The sequence below is a fragment of the Strigops habroptila genome, chromosome 8 (assembly GCF_004027225.2).
Source record: "Strigops habroptila isolate Jane chromosome 8, bStrHab1.2.pri, whole genome shotgun sequence".
Taxonomy (NCBI): Eukaryota; Metazoa; Chordata; class Aves; order Psittaciformes; family Psittacidae; genus Strigops; species Strigops habroptila.
In genome coordinates, this window is record NC_044284.2 from 54,330,627 (window position 1) to 54,355,895 (window position 25,269).

A 25,269-nucleotide genomic window follows, 5' to 3' on the forward strand; every position below is an offset into this window, starting at 1 on the left:
ACTGATACATATCAAAGAGAACTGCTAAAATTAACTGCTCATGAACTGTGTCCAGGATGTTAGATTAACTCATGTAGAATCCTTCAGCGAACAAACTGATTTACGATGTGTTATGACATTGTTACTTGATGTGTTGCACAACAACTCCATTTTAAAAAATGAAGAGTGCTCCATTAATAAGAGATAAATCTTTCCAGTCTAATTCAAATGAATCTGCAACAGCTTTAGAGAGAGCATGATAAGGGATCTTGTGGGGGCTTTGGTGATTGTGTTTTGCATTCCTAGGGATATCTTCCTCTGGGATCTCTGTGTCAGTAATGACAAAATTCATCCAAAATACACCAACACATGACACCTTTTGGGAAATTATAGCTCTTTGTACTTCCCAAGACACAAAAGGGTGATACTACGAGTGATTCTCAACAATTAATACATTCAGGTTTGAGAATGTACATGAAGCACACCAACTACACTTTCTTTCAACTTCAGAGCCATAATTTGCTGAAGTCTCTGCATGGTAAGTTTCTTACAAGCTTATCCAGACATAGTTAACACACAGCAAGTGCTCAAAGCCGTCAGTTTCTTTCTCAGAAAAAACACACCTTTATACATAAAGATATAAATAGAGTATTTTTTTAAAGCAAGCACTATTCCATTACTGGAACATGAACCAGTGTAAATGCTGACCTTAAATTATGAAGTTTCTAGAGCGTGTTTCAGATGACTACATGTTAAAGGTTCAGCTCTCTGGATACCCAGCTTCAACAAAAATGCCTTTGAAAGGGAGCTTGAATTATATAGTGTACAGTATGTCTCATTTCACAGCCAAGCCACTTGAGTTAATAAAGAAAATCCTCCCTGGCCTCATACAATTAGCTGGGTAAAAAGCTAGTCAGTGGAAGCCTGCATACAGTGGACAAGCCAATCCATAAAGTCCAGTAGTGTTCCATCCCTGCGAATGCCTGCTGCCTTGACCCACTGAACTTCATCTCGCCACCAAAACACCTGGATTATTTCAGGACGGTATAACCTGGTGTTCTGCAAATGGAAAGGAGAAACGCTGAAGGAACTGAACTTCAGTTTGCTTGTAACTGTCTACCAATAGAGCATCCCAGCTGTTTGAAGGCCAAGCCATATTACAATTGTTTCAGCAATAACTTGGTCCTAGAAACTTGACTTTGTTTGATTCCGTGTCTCAGTCAGTTATCTTCTTCAGCAAGGAAATAATGAGGTTATTTGAGAATGTTCTTTCTAGCTTTCTCCCGAATTAAACAGGAAAGAGAGTCATTATGAAAAAGAAGGGCTTTCTGAATAGTTAACTCTTGTAAGACCAATCATTTGGAGACCCTTTAGCACGCTTGCGCCTCTCTTGCTGCTGTGATATTCCAAAACTAAAGAATTACCTTGGCTTGAAAGGAAACTACAAGTTAGCATCCTTGGCTCCCAGTATGCCAGGACAAGCTTCACATGTTGTAAGGCCCAGCTCTTTTGCATTTAATAGTGCTATGATGATATGATGATTTTTACAGTACTTTAGAAACAATGGGACACTCTGGGACATGTCCCATCACAGTTCACTGCTGGAATAACATTAATCTCAATGATCATTTCTGAATTCGTAAATCAATCACATGCCAGAAATACAAAGACCATCACAAAGTTGGGCATGTTTCTCAAATCACTCTCCCCCTCTGCTGACTGCAAACTCCTAAACTGTGAGCATTTTGTCTCACATTTAAATAAATATTCCCCATCACTATTAGGCTGTCGCCTGTAATAGGAAAAGGCTGTGAGAAATCAAAGGAAAGCAAAATTTGTGCAGTGGCACACAGTGTACAGAGAATAGTCAGTCTTCATTGTGATTGTTAACAAAAGTGAGGGAGCCTAATGGAGACCTTGGATTTAACACAGTCTCTCAAATATTGAGGGGATACTTTCAAGACATAGAATCATCTACTTTACAGAAATATTTTCCCTGTGTTCCTCATAAATTGACTTCTATTAAAATGGAAAGAGGTTTCAAAATAACATGAAGATTTTCTTCCTTTTTCTCATTCCCCAGCTCACAAAGGTAGCCTGATGAGTATCGCTTTGCTCCATGAAGGCAGCTTCTTCTCTGTTTTATGTATTGGGGATATCTGTCTCCCAACAGGTGCCTCACTAGAAGAGTTTAAAGAAGCAAGTTTGATGCAACTTGGGAAAAACATAAAGCGTTTACAGTTATTCCCTTAATTGTGTTGTTACAGCTAATATGTTGGCTTGCTTTTCTCCAAGCCCATGTCAGAGAACTCTGTGATTTTGCAGGGATACCCAAGCATGAAGAACCTCTGCACTGGAATTCATTTGAAAAGGTTTTGTAACTTTCACGTTAACTGAGCCTAGGAAAAGAAGAAATCAAAACGCTTTCTTTTTTAAAGTCTTTTCTCTATTTGCCAATAGGAGTTTCTGGGAATAGTTCAGTGTTATCCCTGGCTTCAAGGAACTCTCTGGAATGAGTACAACACGCAGGTTTTGATTCATACCGATGGTCTTTCACATCTAACATCACTACCCACTGGCAGGGGCTGCAATCCCATGCCATGGGCTTTTGAAGAAGTCAGTAATAAAACTCCCTTTTGACATCTGCAAGACTTCAACTCTCAGTATTGTTGCAGTGCCTGGACAGAGGTGATCAGCAGTGGTCCACTGATAATAAATCTCATTACAGTATTTCAGGGATGATGATTTCTTCAGGCATAACTGACCTATGGGAGTCTATGTACAATGAGAAATGGGGTGTCTAGGCCTATGTTAAATGACCCTCAGAATGGAAAACCTAGGGCCTTTGATCTCATTCAAACTAAAAATATTTTTGCTAATGAGCCTCCTCAAGTTGTACAACATCCATCCCAAAATGCTGAACACATGGCTTTAATTTACAGTTTTTAGCAACTTTCATTTATATTGTGCTAGAAGTCCTGAAATGACTTGCAGCAGAAGCTCTAAAAATTGGAAACCCAAATGGTAAGGACTGCTGTTGGAATAACTACTGCTAAAAGCAGCAGTCATCTGTGCTAATTCCTGCTTAAGCTTCTGGCACACGTATTAACCATGTCACTTCTAATTCTCTGTGCATTTAAATGACTAGATACGATAAACAATAACACAAGGCAGGTATACTGTTCTCTAGAACACCAGAAAAAACAAATCCATGGAGATGAGTAAGACGCCACCACCCCTAGCTGTTGTGATGGATACAACCAGGCATGCTTTTAAGTTTCATGTCTGTTCCCACTCTGCAGAGAGCATAGCCCTGCTCCCATTCCAGACCAAGAACCAAGATGTTGAGTTCAAACACTGCTATCTGCAGTTTTAAGCTCTGCAGGCACCAGTTTAATTTCTGGTGTCTCAAGCGAGCTGGAAACCGTAATGCTTTATGGGTTACAGAAAGAGTATTAGGTTCACAAATTGTTGCAATGCTCAGAAAAATGTCTTAGTGACTGCAACCTATAGAACTGCAACCTATAAATAATTTGAGAGGTTCAGCAAGATATTGAAGTTTTGTGATCAAGCTCCAGTGTTTTCTGCAGATTTTAAGTCTAGTAGCATCTAGGATCTGAATTGCTTGTCAGCTTGAAAGAGGGATTTGGGAAAGAGGGATTTGGTGGACACCAGGCAGACAGGTTTCCCTGCAAAACAGGGCTCTTCAAATGTTGAGTCTTTGAAGTTAAAACAATGAAGTTCCCCAAACACTGGTCGTTGCTGAAAATTTCCTTTCCTGTGCTATCCTAAACACTGTGCTCTGGGGAAGTCATTTTCCAGTCTCTCATCCAAGCATGCAGGGAACCCCTCTAATAGGACCAAAAGATGAAAGAAATCACACCAATTACATATGGCTCAAGCAGTAATTCTGTGATTTCTTCTGCCTTTTACCTGTCTCATCAACTCCTAATGACAGTGAAGAGATTAATAAGGGTTTGCAGTGCCAAGCGTAGCGCAGGGGAAACCTGTTATTTTACAGTATGTCCCTCTGAAGTTCCCAAATACTCTTCACCAGGAGCCCTGCCACGGATCTCCGTCTCCGCAGGAGTGCAAGGTGAATGAGTGCCCTTGCTTAAGATCATTTCTGGCCTTTTCAATACAGGAACCTCTGACTAGTCTGAATGATGTGGGCTGGCTTTATAATGTGGATTGCTACTCACTAGGGAGCTGAGGGGAGGCTGTTAAAGACTTTCTGAGGACTGTAGGCTGCACTATACTTGAATTTGAGGTTTTTAAGGTCAATGGTTCATTCTGTTTATAAGCAAACCACTCCGGGCCTGGGGCAGGATCCTGACTGCTGTTGCAACAGCATCAGAAACTGACAGTGGACAACAGAGAAAAAATCATCACTGTGGAAATATCACGTACTGGAGAGGAGAGCATTTTGTACTTACTGGGTGAGCAGCTCAGAGGTGGCAAAATGCTCCAGGGGATATCCCACAGTGATCTGAAAGCAGCATTACTGCCTAAGTATGGGGATGAATTCACGGATTTGGGTCTTCTGTCCCTCTTCTGATCCCCTTCCCCAAAGCATTGCTCAAGAGCTACATCTCCTACAGGGAGCAAAGCGCATTCCTGGATGCTCCCCGCGCCTCTCACGCTGCAGTGATACCAGGGCTCCCTGCTGCCAGGACCAGGCATTGCTGAGCCAAAGAGACAACACTCTGACCTCATCTCTCACCACACACAGAAAAAGATGGCACAAGCCTGCTATTAGACTTCTACACACTTGTAGCATTCAGCTGCCTCAAATACAGTAGGGGCTCCCACTGTTTTCCAGGTTTCTTTTCCTTTCAAAGCCCACCTTATAAAGATGCAATTCCTCCCTAAATTTTGCAAACAAATCGACCAGCAGAATCCTCTTTAGATCTGCTCGCAGGAGGCAGGTACACCTGTCTTGGGCTTGGATCTAACCAAGGGAGGTGTGAAGGATAAGAGGGAAAGGAAGGGCTCACATCTAACCTGTTCTACAAACGTTCTTCTTGCAGTTATATACACAATAAATACAATAGATGAATTGCCAGCTGCCCTTCAAGCCGTCACTAACTGACTGGCCTTTTTCTTAACACGCATCAAATGCCAGGGTGGGCCTTTCAAGAGGGCTATGGTGAAGAAGCACACAGTAACTGGCTGTGAAGAGCAACACGTACAGTTAGCGACAGCTATAAAACGTCAGCTGCTGATCCTTTCAGGTGTTACTGTGACTACTGTAGTTTTAATATCTGCATAGTTTCACCCTCAACAGTTCCCCTGGTAAAGACATAAAGCAGCTCCACGAGTATTCAAAGCGAGTTACATGGAAAGATTTCTATTTCTGCAGTATGAATTTCTACCTCGAGTCTAATTTTACTAGGGGAATTTTTTTACCCCGAGGTGTGGGGAGGTGAAGGGGGTGATAGTTGAATTAAAGCCAGCAAGCTGAAAACTGTGTGCGCTGTGTATAACTGTGGATGATCAAACCTTTTAACAACATTACTTTCAACAATATTCAGCAATCAAAACAGATGATAGCAAGCTATTTTTGATGATTCGTCGCCTTTTCGTGAAGCCTGAATTTTTTCTGAAAGCAAAAAAATGCTACTTCTATTAGGCAAAAGGACATTTTTCTTTAGAAAGATAAAAAAATAATAAATGAAAAAAGACAATACTCCCTTGAATAAACTACACAGACTGTCAAAAGACAACTAGCTCTGAAACTGAGCCCCTTAATGTGGTTCAGAAAACTTTGAGCCTGGATCTTTCATTAGTATAATCAGGCAAATTTCTCTTGATGGCAGTTACATTGGTCCCAGTTCAGCTCCGAGAATCCCATCTTTGTGATCACAGAAATACTTAGTTCTTCGAGGGGACAGGGGAGATGGAATAGCAAGTCTAGGCCGTGGCCCTGCCTATACATTACTATGTCATGCTGTTTCGCCACTGAAGGTCCAGCTTCAAGACTGCAGATCTGTCAGCGACCAAACATGATGGACCACCCATCGGCCTTTTATTAACCAGCACTTGTTCCCCCTCTAATCCTATCACTAGAGTAATCAAAGCTGCCATGTCCCAGGGTTTGATGGAACAGCAGGACCTGGGAAATGAAGACTGATTTTGTTAACAAAGTCATTCCTGTCCCTTGAATGCTGTCTCATTGGTAGAAAGCACGGAGACGAGGTTTATTTGTGCAGAGAATGAGGCAGCAGAGAAATGAAAGGGGAAGAATGGTGAAGTGTGAAGTTTAATCTGGCACGGTCTAAGGCTTCTTTCTTTGAGGCTGTTCTCTGATCCAATCAACACCGGTTTGATATTTAACATCTCCCCCTGCAGTTGGAAATGATACAGGCCGGAGAACGCTGGAGTCAGGGCTTCGCAAGCCCCAGCCAGCGGAGGGAGAGGAAAGGGGGTGCCGGTGGCTCCCCTCCAGCCTGATGGATCCTCCACCAACAGGACCAGATGAAGTCGGCCCCGACACAAAATTCCCCTCACAAACCTTGGGATTCAGGGCATCTGGCATGAGCTGGATGCAGATTCTCCCTGAAAAGAGCAAGCTCGGGATGGGCTAGGAGAGGGATTTTATTTCTAACTTGGAGGAAGGGATATCAACACTGTGTCAGCCTGAGGATCCTGCTGAGAAACAGGATCAAACACAAGTGCCATCGTTCACTTTCCCAGAGCACAGTGGTCTGGGTAGAGGAGGAAGACCTTCCCCTTGCTGGCCATACAGGCTTTCCATGGGGGGACAGTGCTACCCGAGGGCACTCACCCCAGGGCTGAGCAGCGGTCCCACGGCAGCCCTGGGCCATCAGGGTGGACACAGACAGATCTGAGCAGCAGTAGGAGTCATCATCACCATCCTTCACACTCTAACGACAGTATATGTGTGCCTGGGGAGAGCTTTCCACCACAAACCTACACGAGGGTCCCAAAGAGAAGGGAAAACTTAAGTCTCTCCCAAGCAGTCCCTCAGAGGACACAGGGACAAGTCCTTGCAGCCTGTTATGGTGCTGGCTGCAGTGCACCGCCAGGATCCCACCGAGAGAAGCACTAAATGCCACCCACTCCTCACCAGCTCTTCTTAGTCCTGGACTACTTGATTTTGCACTTTTCTGGCCACTCTGTTAACAAACATCTGTGCTGTCAGACAGAAGAGTTGTCTGCCTCCTCTTCCTTGCGTGCCTCTCAGCTCTTTCTGTCCCCTCTTTGGTGAAACCCTGAAACTTTGTACACCAAGAAGTGGTGAAATTTCAACCTGACCCATCCCTAATCTGAACTCCCCTGTCACCAGGCTCCAACCCAGACTTTTGCTGCGATTCAGACACCTTGCCACCAGCTACACAACACCCGGGGCCTGGACTGTGTGCTGCTGGAGTCCCAGGGGGAATGAGGATGCTCCCTCCACAAACCATGCAGGAAAGCAGCTGGCTAGCGGGAAAACAGTGTGATCGGAGTGGTGCCAGTTTGGGAGAGCAGCCTGAAATACTGAGCAGGGATTTCAGGGGGAGCGGAGCATCAAACTACAAAGTTTGTGGGTCTACAATAGAAAACAATGCGCCCTGCTATACCTGCGAGAGCTGGCTCTCCAGGAAGCAGCTAATTATATGAGCCACCTTAATCTTTTTATCCGGCTAAGACAATCAACATTTCAAAGCCACGCACAGAACGTTTCAAAGATCGTTCCTGGTCAAAAATGCAAGTGTATCCGCTTTCTTTCAGAGCAGATCAAAACCAAGTACCACACCGGGACCACTCCTAGATTTCCTCCTCCTCATGGTATCAGATTAACAGATTTGGTGTAGTCAGATTAAATATTTGCAGTAGCACAAAGCTGCCTTTGAGGGGAAGAAGTAAAAAAAAAGAAAAAAGAAGAAAAAAAGCTTTTTTTAATTCTTTTTGCTTAGGGCAAAAACACTGGACTTTGGGGACGTGGGAAACAAAAGCATTGACATGATTCAGCAAGGCAGAGTTTTAAAACCTGAATTCTGAATGCAGAAATTATGTGCAGTATTCCCGTAACAGTAATGCTGAAAACAGGTAAAAACTGCTGATGCCCTTAGCAGATTTGGGACTGTAATTTATCACAGATGTTCTCATCAAACTGTGCAAACACCCTGCAAGACAAAAGCTGCTCAATTTCTGATTTCCATTTTAGCGTGTTTTAATTATGTGTTGCTTAAGGAAGGCTCCAAGACCTGAAATTGGGAGGCGAAACCTAGCAATAGTAATCCACTCCACTGAATTAGCACAGTAATACACCAAGCAGTGGGGCTGCCAGACGGTGTGATAACATTACAAATTACTATTGTTAAACAAGGAGCCAGGTGTCAGGATGCATGAAATCTAGAGGAAGCAAGAAAATAAATATCTGGTTTGTTTTGTTTAATTTTGTCTCTTGTTGTTCTGGTGGCCTTGTTCCCAGAAAAAGCTTCCTGAACACCCATCCATTTTAGCAGCAATGTCAATTCTCTGAAATAATTAAAATGTAATGTATTTTCTTAATCAGCACAAATGTTCTGCATAAATGATTGTCCTTTACTTGCCAACAGCAGTAATACCTTTGCTGTTCTTTTTTAGCTTATTATTGTAGCAAAACTAAAGGGAAAACTTTGTTTAAAAGTTGGAGAATGAGAAAAAAACAGAATTATGGCAAGAGCAGCAGTGAGTTTTGTTCCCTGTCCCTTTTCTTTTCTCTGTCACTCACACTCTCTCTCCCCTTCTCAAAAAAAAAAAAGTAATATGATTCACATTTAAAAGGTTTCCAAGTGGTACATTTTTAACCAAGTGCTTTCATGTGCTTGATTCTAACTGCCAGTTTTGACCTAATACAACCAAATGCTATTGGATGTCTGGGATGGTTAATTATTTTTACCTCACCTTAAAGAAGGGGCTCAATGGAGAGGACAGGCACCTAAACCTTTCAAACAGAACAGAGGAAAACGAATTCCTTGTTTTGCTTGTGTGTTAATTAATGCAAAGGTCCTGAGGGGCTTTCTTTTAATTATTTTTGTTGATAAACAAGAAAATCCCTCCAAAAGCATATGCAACCAATCTTCTCCTCTGAAGCCTGTACGCAGAGTGAGGCTTCTAGTTGAAATATCGGATGAACCAAACGTTAGTGAAAGCCAGACTTTTTTCCCCTTAAAACAATTCCCACTAGACTTCAGGGGAGAAGGGGGTGCAGGCACTCCAAGGACGTTTTAATCACACCAAAGATCTGCCCTTTAATCCTTATTCCCACATCACCAAGAATTTTTGTGCTCAAACTGGAACAGTGAGATATAGCTGGAAATAGGCTGATCCAAAACTAATGACGAAAGGCAGGTTAAAAACGAAATATCATAGCAGTAACTGACACCATCTTAAATTTCCCTGGATTATTTGTTTTCCTCCACACACATTCATTTCCTGAATTTCTAGCAAATCTGATTTCATATAAACAGTTTCACAAAGCAAAGTCAATAGCTGTGACTGTGTTCCTGATTAATCCACTGAAATGAAATAGATCGCATGGCTTAGTATTTGGTTGTTTAAAGCTAAATCCGCTGAAAGAATTCTGGAGTCCAGTTACACCAATAACTTCAGTTTCTTAATCTACATCCTTTCCTTTCTGCTGAACTTTACCTGTTCTAAAATGAAAAAAAAAACCCACGCAGACTGCACACTTAATTTATCCCAGGACATGAAGGCAACATGAGTCAGTTTGCTTTGACCTGAGGTAACTACTAAAGAGACAACCAACAGTTTGCACATACTTAAATCTATTTGAACAATGTTGAAATTTCTTTTTTCATTGCTCATGCTTCATCCTCTTCCTGACAAGTATCACAGAGCTTCTTTACTTAAAAACAAACAAACAAGAAAAAGCACTTTTTGCCCAGCTCCGGGACAGGATGAGCAGCATGGGAGTTTCCCTCACAAGTGGCAATCCAATGGACACACACATTCATACCCTGGCCATTTGCTTCCCAAACAAATAATACAAATGAACACTCAGCACTGGCACACACAACACAGGGTTTTTCGCAGGCAGCATGGATTGGCACAACAGCGAATGGGCAGCCCGATGCAAAGGCTGCTGAGGCTCACGAGCGATCCACCCCACTGCAACAGCCTTGGGGTTCACCCCCATAAATCAACCGAAACACAAGGGGAATGGCCCCCAACTCCTGGGATAAGCCATGAGGCCCAGCAGCCTCCTTACCTGGGAGAAGTTGAGCCCATTCAGTGGGTGACATTGCTCCTCCACCCTCTCCACCGCTCCCGTCGTCTTCTTCATCCTCTCGGCCTCCTGGGCGAGGTAAAGATCGAGCACCGGCACCCCTCGGGAGCGAATGTCCGTCTCCGTCAAGGAGTTCACCATGAGCATCACCCACACAGGCCTCTTGCGCTCCCAGTTGCCGGCGATGGCGTTGAAGAGGTAGTCAGCATAGAGCCCTTTGCCCCGCTGGTCCGGGGTCATCCAGTGAGGCAGCATCAGCTTGATGTAGTCCAGGTGGCGTTTGAGGCGGCGGTACAGCTCCCGGGGCAGCACATCCTGCAGGTTCTCCCCATGGGGCAGCATCTGGCAGCTGGCCAGCCCCGAGATGGTGTAAGGGTCAGTGAGGTCCAGCTCAAAGTAGACGCTGGAGCTGGCGTGGAAAGCGGCCTTGGAGTTGTCGGGGATGAAGTCCCACACTCGCGTGTAGGGCACGTGGATGGTGCCGAAGAGATAGGCAGGGGGGTCACGGCGGATGGTCCAGAGGAAGGAGTTGAGCTCTCCTTGCTGTGGGGAGGACAGTGGGGCTGGTCAGTGGCCCACGGCGGTCACGCTACCCCCGGGGTTACCCGCAGGACGGAGGCGCAGGGGTCCCTCTCCTTCCCCCCCATCTCCCCGTGCAAGCCCCGTCTTGGCATAGAGCGAGCAAAGCCCCGAGGGGCCGCGTCCCGCCATGACCCCGCTCTCCCCACGGGCACCCACCCGCATCCCCCCGGCGCGGTCCCGCTCCCATCCCCGGGTTCCCCCCACACTCCCCGCGGGGGGACACGCGGGGCAGCGCCACACCTGCGGGGCCACGCACGGAGCCGGGGGGGGGGGGGCCTCCCGTCCCGCGCCTCGTCCCGTTTCCCCCCGCAACCCTTCCCCGCGCAGCGCCGCGGCCAGCCGCGCATCCCCGAGCGGGCGCGGCCCCGGCCCGGCTCACCGAGCGGGGCAGGTCGCACTGCCCCGTGTCCATCTGCTCCCGCCGGGCCGCGGCGTCGGGCAGGAACCCCCCGAAGACGAAGCAGATCAGCGTCAGGTTGAGTTGCATCCCGCTTCCTCTCGCTCTCCTCTCTCTCCTTCCCAGATGAGCCTTTTTGGATTTCTAGGATCTTTTTTTTTTTTTTTCCCTCTCCCTCCTCCTGCTCTTCCCCCTTTTTTTTTTTCCTGGCTTTTTTTTTTTTTTTTTTGGCTTTTTTTTTATTCAAACAAACTTTGCCAGTCCCATCTGCATCTGACAAGTGCAGGGGGAAGGACTGGCCGCCCCCTCCCTCCCTCCCATGCTCTCCCCCCTCCCGCCCTTTCCCACCCCCACCCCCTCTGGCTCCGCGCTTGTCAGAGGCGCTGGATGCTGCGGGGAGGACGGTTCTCATCGCCAGCCTCCGCCATGCTTTGCTTGTGCAGCCCGGAGAAGCTCCCTTCCCGCCCCGCCGCTTTACGGGAGGAGGTTGGAGAGGGGGAGGAATACCCACAAAATAAAAAGTTAAAAAGTAAGGGGTTTTTTTTTGGCTAGTTTGTGTTTTATCCGGAGGCGCAGCAGCAGCAGCAGCAGCACCCCCCGCTCCGCCGCTCCGGGACGCGGCGCACACCGCACCGGGGGGGCCGGGCTCCGCGCCGGAGCAAAGTTTCGCGCAGCCGCCCGGCCCGCCCGCGACTCCCGCCGGGGGCCGCCGCCAGGGGGAGATCGCGCCCCAGCGCAACGGCCGCGGCGGAGAGGAGGTGGCGGCGTTCCCGCCTCGCCTGCCGCCCCTCAGCCGCCGCGGCACCTGCGCGGCCCCTCCGTTCGTTTAAACGCTGAAAGCGGAGTGTTCCCGCGCTCACAAAACGTTGGAGGAATCACTCAGGCGCGGCTTGACTCGGGAAGGAGCTGGGAGCTGGGAGCAGCCGGCTTTGGAGGGGATGCCCTGAGGCGCCCCCCTCCTCAGCCCTCCGCCGGCTGCTCTGACCCCGCTCGGCTCCCAGGCGTGAGGCGACATGTCCTCACAGGCACCGCCTTCCCCTGGCCCCTCCGACACCAGAGGCAGCGGCGCCTCGCTGGGCGCCGGAGTGGAGGGCAGGTCAAGGAGCTGAGTTCTGCATGGTGCTGGCAGCGCCATGCCCTGTGCCTCAAGCATCCGCACCGGCATGGCCGCCCCAGCGGGGTCCCCTGCCTCCTCAGCCTCGGAGGATGGAAGGAAACCTCTCCCTCCGTTTTCAAAACATGCATGTGTCCTGGTTGTGTTGTTAGCTATCCAGCTTCCACGTGGACCAAAAAGCCTTAGGAAGCACCTTCCTCCAACAAGACCTGAGTTGGCTCTTGCTGACAGGACACATCCAGGATCCCTGAGGGTCTGGAGCTTTCTTTGGAGGTTGCTGCAGCAGGCGGTTGCCTCCAGCAGCTGCAACTCAAGCCTCTTCCCAAGTGTCCATCTCTGTTAAAGCTGCAGGGTTTGAGAGCAGAGGACAGGCTGGCAATGTCTGTCACAGCCACTTTGCAGGAACTCTTGCCTGTGGATCCATTTGGGGCGGGAACAGCGGTTGGGATGCCGGACATAGCTCCTTCTCCCTGCAGGACAGCCCTGCGGTGTTGGTGGCCCTGTGTATCTCCACCACCCAGCCTGCTGTATGCAGTGCACATGGCCAGGCAGATCTGGATCCTGACCTTCCCACCACCTCCACACCTGTGAACCCTTTCCAAAATTGGGAAGCTCCTCACTGTATTGAGAAGAATCAAAACTACCAATATTTGCTTGCTGAAATACACTAATTACTATCATGAGGCGGGGTTCTTGCGCTCTCAAGGGGTTTTGCCAAGCATGGTGGCAGACTCAGGCCTAGCTGGCTATAAACGTGGCTTCGCGACAGCCCTGTGAGGCTGAGAGGAACACCACTTGCTGTGGTTACTGACGAACAAATGCAGCTATGCAGGCTACTTAAAGCACTTCTAAACCACTGTGTACAGCATATGGAGTTTGCTCCTAGCAGGAGAGCGTTCTAACCACAGTGTCAGGACCACTGGCTCCTTTCTAAGTGAAGACTCCCATCCTCTTCTCTCTTCTCCCAGATCTTCCAGCCAGGTAAAAATCATTCAAAGGAGCAGGGGATTGTTTTTCCTCATGGTGTTTCTCGCAAAGAAGTACTCAATTTTCTTTCTCAGGTTCTACCCTGAGGGGTAAGGTTCAGATAAAGAAAAGGGACAAAAAGAGGCAGAAGGCTTATTAGCCCATAGGGTGTCCCATCACGGCAGCACAGGATGGTCCAGTGAGACACTGAGTCATGACCACGCTGGGTGCTGGTGTCCTGGCATCACCCATGGCCCGGTGCTGTTGGAATGTGGGGTGACAGCAGGCGGGTGTGCGCTGCTTTGGAGGCAGCGAGCTCTCACGTGCCCTCCCCACCCGGTCTGCCCTGGGGGGACATGGCACCGGAGCCTCTCAACTCGCCTCCCCGGCACTGCCAGTGTGATGACACAGCCCCGCAAGGACGGGAGGGCAGGGCCTGGCTGCGTGTGCCCACGCCATCTCTGTCTCGAGCAGCCCCACCTTTCTCCCCAGCGTGCTTCAGCACTCACTCCCAGCCCACCCGCAAGCGTACAGGGTACTGGATGGTCACCGTAAGTGGCTGTGCTCCCACCTTCAATGGAGTCTGGAGCAGGAAGGGTTGTGCAGTCCATGTCCCAGCAGATGTGATGCCACAAGGGCCATTCCAAAATATCCTGTTGTTTTTCCTTAAGCTGCCACAAGCCATTTAAAAGCTAAAGGCTTGAAGCTATCCTGACACCGTAGCATGGAGGTCTGCTGCATTTGTTCACAGCTGGACCAAACTGCGTCCTTGTGTTCAGCAAGTGCCCCTTCCAAAGTGACATGGCTGCACTTGCCTGGCTTAATGGCTTTGACTCGGTCCACCCTTTCTCTAGCTCCTTCCCAAATCTCTTCCAAAGTAGTGAAAGAACAGAGGGGCCTTGTTAGGAGGCTGCTAGGGACATCTCCAGTGGCACAACCCAACATCTCACACGCTGGAGAAGACGCCTGGGAGGTCTATGAGGAGATGTGAGGCCCTATTCAGTCATCGGTGCCGTGTTGTGAGGTAGGGTGATTACCCTCATCGATGGCATACATATCAAAGCACCCAGGGCAAGAATAAACAAACATCTTTGGCACTGTGCTCATCTTCCATTAGCCAAAAGGCAGGTGTGTGTGTGGGTATAGCAAGTTTTCCAGCCATTTCCCTGAACTCAGCCCTGATGTTGCAAGAGCTGCCTAGCTGTGAAAACACAGCCTCGCCTTGATTTATGCCGCTTGTGGGTAAGATGACTAAGAAGAAGAAGGGGGAAAGAAAAGAGAGCAGAACAGGAACAGAAATCCCAGTGGGAGCGTGATGCGGGTGTGTACCCGTCTGGTGGGACAGTCAGGTTGGAGAAACTGCAGCCAGAGCTTCAGGCAGTAGGAAGAGGAGACCGCAAACCACATGATCTGTATCACAATGTTCCACCTAAGATACAAAAGCATGCCACAAGCTTTTATGAAGACATCTTTTTGGTAACAGCAAGGGAAATTAATTCTTTTGTGTAATTGTAACTTTTTTTTTTCCTCCTTCAGATGAGTTCCATATGTCCTCGTGATTTTTTTCTTTTAAACACAGCAGTTTAGACCAAATCTTAAGTAACATTTAGCCTGCTTCTAAAATAAATATTTACAAAAACATTAAATAATGGTTCTAATCTTTGGAAAATGTGTATTGCTCCCTACCTGCTACTGTTTTGTGCCTATCTGGAGTAACAGGGAAACTTTGTAATAAACCCCAAGGCTGTAAAAGCAATGTAATAATGTGATTAGCAGTAATCAGATGGGAATACTGACTGTTAAAAACCGTGAAGAGATAAGAGGGATAAACTGCAAAGGGAACGTTGCATTATTTTGTTTTAACAAATTTCAATAAATCTGATGGGGGAATAGGCTTTTAATCTTACAAAAGCTGTATTGTTTTTTTGGAAGCACAATAGCGTTAGCTGATAGTTATGTCATGTATCATCTTCAAAGTGCTTTACTAAATAAATACTAATCATTTCACCAACCACTTAAAGGCAACCACTTCAGGGTTGCAGTGAGGCAGCAACTTAAGTAAGTTGTACTAAGACAGGCAGTGAAGACAGCCAGACTCAATAAGGAGTCCATGTGGGGACAAAAAATATTTGTGGAGGCTTTAACAGTATCTTTAATCAGGCAAAACAAAACCCCATGGAATAGAGGGCAGATTTCTTTGTTAATGAGAAGCTGGCATTGGAACTTGTAATTACAGTGCGTTTCCAACAGGTAAAGGAGATTATTAGATCGGAGAGGAAGCAGCTTGTGAGGGATCAGTATTTGCGTGCAGGAAAGTGTAACTCTTTTTCAGCAGCACATTCTCCTTACAGGGTAACTACCTTTTTGTCTCTTCCTCTCCTCTCACCTTCCTCACAGGAAAAATTCCGTGTTGTTGGCCTGTGCTATATCAGTATTTCCCTGTCTCTGCAATTGTGTACTTTCTTTCAAAGAATTTCAAAGCACCCAGTGGATTTCAGTCTCTGCATTTCTTAAGCCTTTCCTGTAACGAGGAACTCTGGCTGACCCACTGACTTTCCCAAAAGCAGTCCTGTGTCAAAACTCGGCTTTTCCCTTTTCCACGAATGAAGCCGAAGGTGTCTTCTGCTCCTGCCAGAGATGGCAGATGAGATTCAGTCTTTTTGTGTGGTACAGATCATAGAATAATTTGGGTTGGAAGGAACTTCACGAAGTCTCTACTCCACCCACCTCCACTCTGAGCAGGGTTCATTTCAATGTTAGATCCTGTTGCTCAGGTCTAATTAAGGATCCTAATTAGATTTCTCTGCTCTCTTATGCACAGGTGGCATTATCTGGAGCTGTCCTGGGCTCGAAAAGCAGTAAGCCTAAAGCAGTTGCACTGCTAGCTATCATGCCATGACTTGTTATTTGCCATGACACCTGTGCTGTATCTAGCAAATACAGATTTTTCCCGCAGAAGATTGGTTTTGATGTTAGCAGTGGTATCACATATAACATCGCTGTTCAGTCGTGCAGTTCATGGTTTGAAACATGCAGTTGTCAGAAGAACAAGCCTCTACTACTTAAGGCTGTCACACTGGAACCGCTGAGTTATCACAACAGTTTTAACATTTCACATCTTTCTTTCCTGTGTGTTGTAACTAATACAATGTAGTCACTGTACTCAGTCTTCTGTTTCCTTGCTTCTTTGTCCTTCTGTGTCCAATTCAGTGCCTTTTGTCTCAGCGTTCCAGCAACAACCAATCTAGTTCTTGAAGAAAATCCCCTCTCAATCCCAACATCCTCCCTTCTAAGGACTAGGTATGAATTTTGCAGACCAACCAGCATTAATAGCTTGTATTACATTTTGCAAAGTCTCACCTTGTGCTGTGGCCTCTGCAATGACAGACCACATCCTGCCTGAGACTAAGCGTGTAAATACGCTGAAGAAAACCTTTCCCAGTGTCAGACTCTGGAATGCATTCTCCCTCTGTGTAAAGTTTAGTCTGCGCTTGTGTATGTATATAATATTACATATGCGTACACCTAGGAAGGTGTGTGTATCTCTGTGTGTGTGTGTTTATATATATTAGTGTGTTTATATATTACACACACACACAATGATGGGATAGGTGAGTGCTATTAATGCTCCATTATATGCTTTTCAGTTCTTTTTCCCATCCTCTCAAAGATATTCTGGATTTGAGCCCATGGAGGCAGAAAGCCTTTCCTCTGCTGTCCTACTACACGTGTGATGGATCCTGTCTTTTCAAGATCTTCTGTCTCTAACTTGAACAAAACCTTCCTGTTCCATTCCTAAAACATGTCAAATTGGAGACACTGGGAAATAAAAGGTCTGAAAGCAACTCATACACCTGAACAGGAGTAATCTCCCTGCTGCATAGCAAAGGCTGTAACTGTTTCTTTAGCACAAAGATTATCTCCTTGAAGCCTAATAAGCAAAGAGATTTCTTCCTGTTCCACAGAGTTCAGTCTGCAGTTCCAGAACCTCCACTTAATTTCATAAACAGTTCAAGCCTCTTTCATGTTTGGAGAAAGATTGGGAGTTCAGCTGCTCGAGAGTCCTGTAAATGTTCCACTCTTTGTTGTTACTCCCTATGTTTTCTCTTCCTGGTTTCTACATTGCTCTTGGTTTCCACAGCCTTGGTGTCATATTATGTTCATTTATATATATTTATTAATGAAAAGCCTGAGAGGGGTTTTGTAAGTGGGATGAGTTTTTATTATAAAACAGCAGAACCAGCCCTCCAATTCAACACTTCTGAAAGCGGAGTCTATGTGTGACTGTCTTTCTCCTAACCTGGACCAGAATATTCTAAGCAAACACAATAACGTGGTGCATATCTCTGAAGTAGCTGATTTACCAACAGCATTCCTATTCCAGAGGCTTTGAATGCACATAATGGATGTCCAAATTGTGCCTGTATTTTGGTAATTTGGTTTAAAAACTGCAGCTTTTTTCTTCTTTTGGAGCGGGTAGAATATGGCTCACATTTGGGGTGTGTGTGTGGGCCTGGTCCTTATTAAACTCATGGTCCTTTTTTCCAGTAACCACTTCAGTGCTGTGAATCAACATAACCCCTTCAGAAAAGCACCATCTGTCGATTGGATAAACAAAAGTCTAGTTAGCTGGAAGTTTAATAGATCACAAAGTCTCACCAAGTCCATTTTTATGTTAATAAATTCCACCATGGAATATTTTGTGATGTCACATGGCAAAAGTGCCCTAAATAAATAGCAGCTGAAGCATTTTCCATTATTTATCTTAGTGTTTTGTGAGCTTAACAATAGAAATTGTCCAGGATCTGAACTTCCCTAAAATTGAAGTGCCATATGGGTCTGGATGTTGGGCTTCATGAATCTCAGACAAGTAGGTTTAGAAGGGATCTCATCTAGCCTGACCCGAGTTTGGTCGGATGGACCTCCACTATCCCAACCAGATGTCCTCACTTAGGAGTGGGGGCTGGGGCTACCACTCAGTAATAGCTACTGACCCCATTTCATCCATCCTGTGCCCAAATTATTCTTTCCCTTATTATTCGTGGATAGTGCTACGGTCTGAGATGTCTTATCTACCACCTGTGCTTAGAAAGACCTCCTCTGAAAGTCAGCTATTTCTTTCCCTGCCAATCTAGTCTGTTTCTAAAAATTTCCCGTGGTAGCAATCAATGCATCAGCAAGTGTAGCGCAGATGGTTCCTTCATGTCCTGTCCCCATTTTCCTGAGTGGAAGATGGGGCCAACAGGCGGATTCTAGGAGAGTTCTTCCAGCAGTAGCCATTTTACCTTTCGAGCTATGGAGTTTGTCAGAAACAGCGTAGGTGATCTCCCCAGGAAAGTCATTAAACTCTTCAGCTGCCAAGTTTCACTAGAAAGCTTTCATGTCTTCAGAGAAGAGTCATTCAGTCTTCCCACTGTTTCAAACCAGGCACAGGCAACACTTTGAAGAGTATATTCAAGTCCAGAGTCCTTCCTGAGTGAGAGTGTGGTCAAGACTGTACCAGTTTACCAGTTAGTATAGAAAGGAGTGATATTGCCTGGCTGCCTTTTCCGTGGTCACCAGATGCCTTTTTTGTTCTGGTCATCTGCATACTGGTTTTTAATAGTAGTCCAGAACAAAGCGTACTCTTGCTCCTCTGGACCTGTATGTAAATACTTGATGAGATCTTCCAGGTCATCCTAAGTCCCTTAAAAAGGGTGAATAACAGATTTGCCTGCAAAGTTATAAAATTAGAGAGGAGGTCACTAGACTGAGGAGGAGGACTCTACTTTAGGCAGAACTACTAGTGGTGCTGAGAGACCCTGAGCCTGGAAGTTCATGCCAGCACTGCAGAACGCTTCAGCAGGGTCATCATCTCTACCCTGTCCATACACAATCTTCTAGGGCACCTGCTGTAGGAGAAATTAGGCTTCCTCCCTTTACAAGGAAACCTGGTGGTGGTTATTAGAAGGGGATCCTAATCCTCTCCATGCTGTATCCCATGTCCCCTCCCACAGGAGGAAAGCGACAGGGAACCTTTTCAGCTCCTGAAATTTTCTTATAATACTGCCAGATCTGTGTCCACATCACCAAACATGACTTTGATTTTGCTCTGGTTTTAGGAAGCCTCAGGTGAGGAACAGGACATGCGTATGTTGTACACCCACACACATAGTGTGGAGCCCTACTTGTTTCTTTCTGTTCTCTGAAAACAACTTCTGTGGTTTGAGTAAAACATTTAAATGTCCTTAATCATGTGAAAGAAGCTTTTACATTTCAGATCATAGTAATCTTCCCCTTTCCTTCCTCCTGTGTAACTCAAAGTGGCTTATATATTTGAGATCCAGCTGTGCAGGCTTGGATCTGTGCTACTCAGATTGTACTTTGAAGCTACTCCTGCCCTGAAATCACACTGTGTATATCCATTACAAGCTGTAGGGAAGAATTAATCAAATAAAACCTGATGCTTATGCTATGCTAAAGCACATCACAACTTACCTATCTCTTCTTACATTTCTCTGATGATTGCAGAACTGTAAAGCTCTTCTCTTGTTTCTTTGAAGCAAATTTACAATAGCCCCACTAATCCCTTTGCACTTGAGAAAAAGTAAACCTTTCACACTATTGCAAGTCTTAAAATGCCTACAAGGGCTCCTCTACTGAGCCTTATGGGTATCAAATGTTAGCTGTGAACTGGAAGGCTGTGGCCGGGTCATCTTTTATCTATGTGGTAGGGGTCCCAGTATCAGTTCATCACAGAAGTGACTATTTTCAGGGTTTTTTTTTCAGTGTACTCCCTCTTTCCAAAACATTTTGAGCAGACAAAGAGATATACTCTGTTTTGAAAGGGTGTTTATAGTGTACTGTTGGTCCCAATTTGTGTCTAATCTCTTTTGCTCTGCCTGCATTAAGAGTTAGGCCAGTCTCTCCTGTTGTTTGCATTCGTCATGTGTAAAGCACCAAGAGAGCAGGGGAAAAAGAACAGACTAAGAAAAATGTCATGATTTGGCAAGAAGAATGAGGTCTCTCCACTTTTCCAGAAGCTGGCTTTGCTTTCACATGGAAGTAGAACTTGCAGGTGATGCAAAATCTGAGCTGTGCTTTCTGAGCACATCCTTTTGTTGAATCTCTTCTCTCTAAATGCCTAGCCCTATGATGATAGCTCTTCTATAAACATGAAACAAAAGGATGGATTATGTGTGTGTTTTGTCAAGAGCAGAGAAATATAGCCACAATAAACCCAAAAGTTTGCAGAGTGAATTAAAAAAAAGGGACTTTCTTTTCAGAAGCAAAAAGTTACGACTATTTGCATCTCCCTGGGATGATGTTCATTGGGACCATCAGTCATACTTTTTGTTGGTTGTTGTTGGTAACTTCCACATGCAGGCAGAAACTGCCTTTCATGGATGAAAAATGTCTTGCTTATTCACAAGCCCTGTAGAAATAAACATTATTTTATATATATGTACTGCTGGCAGCGAGGATTTTATTTTTCATGCCATGTGCCAAGCTTTCATTAGTCAAAGTGTGAAAAATCCCATTTGCTGTGTTTTGGAGAGTTCATGTTGGAAGCATTTAGAGAGCAATTCACTGATGTTTCAATCACTGGAGAAGGGATTACCCTGGGAGCTGCCCAGTCACATGGGACTCGGGGGTTCTGCTTTAAATCCCAGCTTTGCAACCCACCCTTTTCTTGACTTTGGGCAAATTGCTTCATCTGTCCACATCTTGGATCCCCTATGACACAAGGATCAGGCTTGCAAGTCATAAATTTATTCAGTAGCATGAACTTAATATTAATGTGGTGGTAGTCACATGGTCAGACTCTTCAAGCTAAATAAACTTGATAAATGGAGGCAAGTCTGGGTCTGAACATAAGTTTTGGAGAAGCTCCAAAGCACAAACAGTGTGAATCCTCTACACCAACAGACAAAACCACGCACGCTTTTCTGCACACTTGGATCTCTCCTACTGCAAGTCTGGATCCTGGTCTCTTCATCCCAAGCCTACCTCATTACCTGAGGGAGGCAAAATCCCTGCAGTGTCCTTTCTAAATGAGGTCACCATGGAAACAGTAAAGGATCATGGAGTAAGTGCAGCTGCCCAGGGAATGGCTTTAGCTTGATGGATTAACAGTATGAAGCAGTGCATGTACCCATGAATACAGAAACTGAACATGAGCTTGAGGTCCTGCATAGCGAACTGTCTCCACTGCCCCTGTTCCTTTGTGTGGAATAGGAAGAGCATAAGCGCCAACATGAGTAAGATCAAACCCTCTGCTTGTTCAGATGGAAAGTATTGCTTAAGTCCCCAGGGTTACATGAGCTAAACCTAGGAGTTTGCTTGCTTTCTTGGAGATGGTGTTGCCAAGTTCTGGACAGAATTTACAGAACAAATCTCTTGGCATTGTAATTCATTGCAAAGGAGACCAAAGTTTATCAACTAAATTATAGATGATGAAGCCTTATATCAATTCTTTAAGCGTCCTTTTTGACTTCTTGTTGTATTCCTTCTCTTCCCTCATCAAGATGCCCAATGAAAGACTTAAATCCATTTTCACTCTCTTTAGAGGCACCGACAATAAAGCAAATGAAATATTATTCTTTCTGAGTAGTAAATTTATAGCAGGCAATAACAAATCCATGAGAATTTATATGGCCCTTTGCCAAAGAAACCAAGGATTTGAATCCATATACTGAAAAATATACACGTATCTATTCCGGTGTTTAAGGAGCTGTGGGAAATCCTGCTCTTTTTTAAAGTGAAATAAGAGAAAAGTATCCCAAATCACCTATGACCCTCCTTTTAAAGCCAGTGTCATCAGAAGGTTAAAACTTTATTAAGACTTTCTCATGCCTCTCTCTCACATATCTAAGGGAATGAAGGTATGAGAAGAATGAAGGCATCGTACCATTAACCAGCTGAGCTTCCCCCCATCCATGCATGGGACAATGTGACTCGAGGCTTAGTGTCACTGTCTGCCCACTGAGATAAGGATGAGAGGCCTTACCAGATCCTCCCTCGAAGGAGCCATGGAAGATGGTAAGATTCTCCCTTTGAACTGAAGCAGCATATGTCAGTGTTCCTAAACCCAAACTGCGCCTGGTCTCCTGCAACCTCTGTTCATTATCTTTTGATAGTTGTCAGCTTGCTGCTGTTCTCTTAGTAACTGCCCACAAAAGGGCATGTGTTACCCTTCCAGTGAGGTGTATGTTCACTGCCTGACCACTCTGCGGGTTTCATTTACTCTTCCCATTCTCCTCAGTTGCTTTTCCTGTGCTCTGGTCATGTTGGTAGGAGGATAAATCAGAGATCAGTATCAAACCAACCTGTAGCCCGCTTAGATTTCCTCCTTCCATCTGGGATTTGAACTTTCTGGTCCGAGAAACCTCTTGAGAATGACTGGCTACCACAGTGTCTTGTTTGCTTAGACAGCTCAGGTCTCCGTGGCTTAGTGATTAAGGGAATCTACCAGATCTCTAGATGGACATTTCCCAGGCTGCCTACTACTAGTGCACAGTTGTGAATCGTGTCTCCTGCAGAGCTTACTTTAATAATTTTGGCAAATCTCAGCATGTCCTCACCAGTCCTCATTTGGCTATGCATGTGGAAGTCTTCAGACATTTCTGCAGTCAGATGCTAGCCATGTTTTCAATCAACACGATTCAGTTTTAAATTATAGCTGGGAGAGCTTTGCAGGCTGCTGACAAGCCTGGGCCTTCAAAAAAAGAGAAAAATCAAAAACCAACCACCAAGCTCCAAACCAATGTGCTTTGAGGAGAAGAAGAGAGGGAAAGTGACATCCATTCTGGGAAGGAAGAAGCAAGAATAACAAAATCTGGCACCCTGGTCTGTGTTTGCTCTAATGAGGCATCTCCATGTGCTTTGTGTCCTTTGGTAACACTGCCCTTTCCGTGCCACGTTGTGGATCGTCAGATGAGGAAGCTTGGCCCAAAATAAACGCCAGGCTGCTTTTCATCTCAGGGCTTTGTTTGTGCCAAGCGAACGGAGTAACGTCTCTGTGGCTGTTTGCATTTGTCGTTCCAAGTTGTCTGAGCACTAGGTTATAAATACACACCACCGATTGATAGCCTCAATATGTCCACTCGGACAAGCTTTGAGTGCTGGCAAGAAAAGGATTTGGCTTGCCTTAATTATTTTTGTTGTAATACTTTTTTAAATATTTGGTATAAATCAAAGATCCTGTAAATACAACTCAGGAGCAAGGGGTTCCTTCCTCGCCCATTCTGTAGACTGGGGCTCTGAGCGGTAATTTTAGGTAAATTTTCTGTTTCCTGTATTTGTACTCTTTACAGTCATATATGCAAAGGGATGCTGTCAAGTTATGGTTGTATTAATGTCATCGATATTTTTAGGTTGTTTTTAATGCAGAATTCAAATGAAGTTGGTATTTTATCCACTTACCGCCTCTTAGAGGAGATGCAGGGCATGAGAGGAACGCGAAAGGCTGCGTTGTCTTGAGCTCTGCGTTTGGAGTGCTAATGTTAAGCCAAGCCCACGCTGTCCGGGGCCGTGACAGGAAGGCCTGTTAATGAGCAGTGACTCTGAGCAGTCTGAGCTAGGTCCTGGGGACTGCTCGCCAAATCCTGACTATTTCACTGGGGAATATTCAGCCTCCTAAACTTGGTTTTCTTCTGTGCCCACCCCCAGCCCCCGGTACTGAAAAACAATGCCGGTGAAAAATGCCTCTTTGGGAATTTGATTTCGATGGAAAACATTGTATTTTTGTATCCAAATCTTCCAGCCTGTGTAGGGTTTTCCGTTTGCTTTCAGCAAAGACTGTTTGTCACTATTTTTCTCATCCAAAATTCTTCTTAAGAAACTGAATGCTTTTACCAAAAATGGGTATCTTTTCCTTCTCTTTCACCCCTTCTCCATTCACAGCATACCCCAGACCCCTAAAAACAGGCTAACTGAAGGAAAGCACATTTCTTCTAAAAATTTCCCATGGAAATTATTTTGTTGTGGTTAATGTCTGCCTTGTCTTTCTTCTGGCTGGGGCTGGAAGACAATTCCTCGAGAACATTATCAGCAAGTGCATCTCTACAGCAGAAGTGAGGTTCTAAACATCTCATTTATTCTTTTATATGATAAGCCAGGAACCGTAATTGTGGTTCTTTGCAATTTGTATGCTGGAACAGTTCTGCACAGTCATTTGAAAACCAGATCCCTGTTCAAAGATCTCACAGCTTCAGGCATGTTTCAGGAAGAATGAGTTTACAGAATGCAGCAATATGCTGTGTGTTATTAGGTATACAGGCATACTTATTTTTGTATGAACATACGTACATATATAGACATATATATAAAATATGTTCATATGGTTGGAAGTGAAAGATCAAGCAATGAGGTTTTTGTGCCTGACCTTAGTCTTGCTTTGAAACAAGCTTTTCCAGGGTCCATCCAGACCAGGAAGCAATGTCCAAACAATGTCCATCCAGAGCAGGAGGCAAATAGACCCAGGTTAGTTTTAATCAGCGGTTAAAACCTCAGAACAGTTTCTTTCCCCAGTTCTGGAGCCAAAAGAGAATATAGTGCCCTGCACATGCAGGACAGCATGGGAAGGTATGTGCTGTATCTGTGTGGACCAAACTGGCCAGCTTCACTCTGTTCCAGGCATTCTAATACCAAGGGAACGAGCCTTCATAGAGTCTGGTTCACATTGGAAAAGCACAAAAGAAAACAGACAAGTGGATGTATGTCCCTTTGTAAATCCAGTTTACAGGAATGGGCTTCTTACTCGCACTTATTCCTCTGTGTGTGTGGAGGCGTGTAATATAAATTGAAGCCTAATTTTTTCTTTGAAGCGATTAACACCCACCCACAAGCAACAGGAAACAGACTTCAACTTTAATTAGTACCAACACATTGGAAATTCACCCTATATTTGCCTTCAAGTGCAGCAAAGCAGCTTCAAAGCTAAAAGCTTCTTCACTTTCTAAGTAATAATGAGGTATTAATGAGGCAATTAGGGGCTTGTAAACATGGTGT

General features: G+C 45.3%; 1 protein-coding gene across 1 annotated transcript in view; it reads right to left on the bottom strand.

Moving 5' to 3' along the window:
• The window catches only part of TRABD2B (TraB domain containing 2B), a 295,540-nt gene extending 283,706 nt beyond the window's left edge, over positions 1-11,834 (bottom strand). Inside the window, exons 1-2 of the mRNA XM_030495716.1 lie at positions 11,181-11,834; positions 10,202-10,762 (exon numbers count right to left, since the gene is read on the bottom strand). Of these exons, the coding sequence (XP_030351576.1) occupies positions 10,202-10,762; positions 11,181-11,288 (669 nt within the window). The 5' untranslated portion in view covers positions 11,289-11,834. The remainder of the gene's footprint in view (positions 1-10,201; positions 10,763-11,180) is intronic.
• Between the last annotated feature and the right edge of the window lie 13,435 nt (positions 11,835-25,269).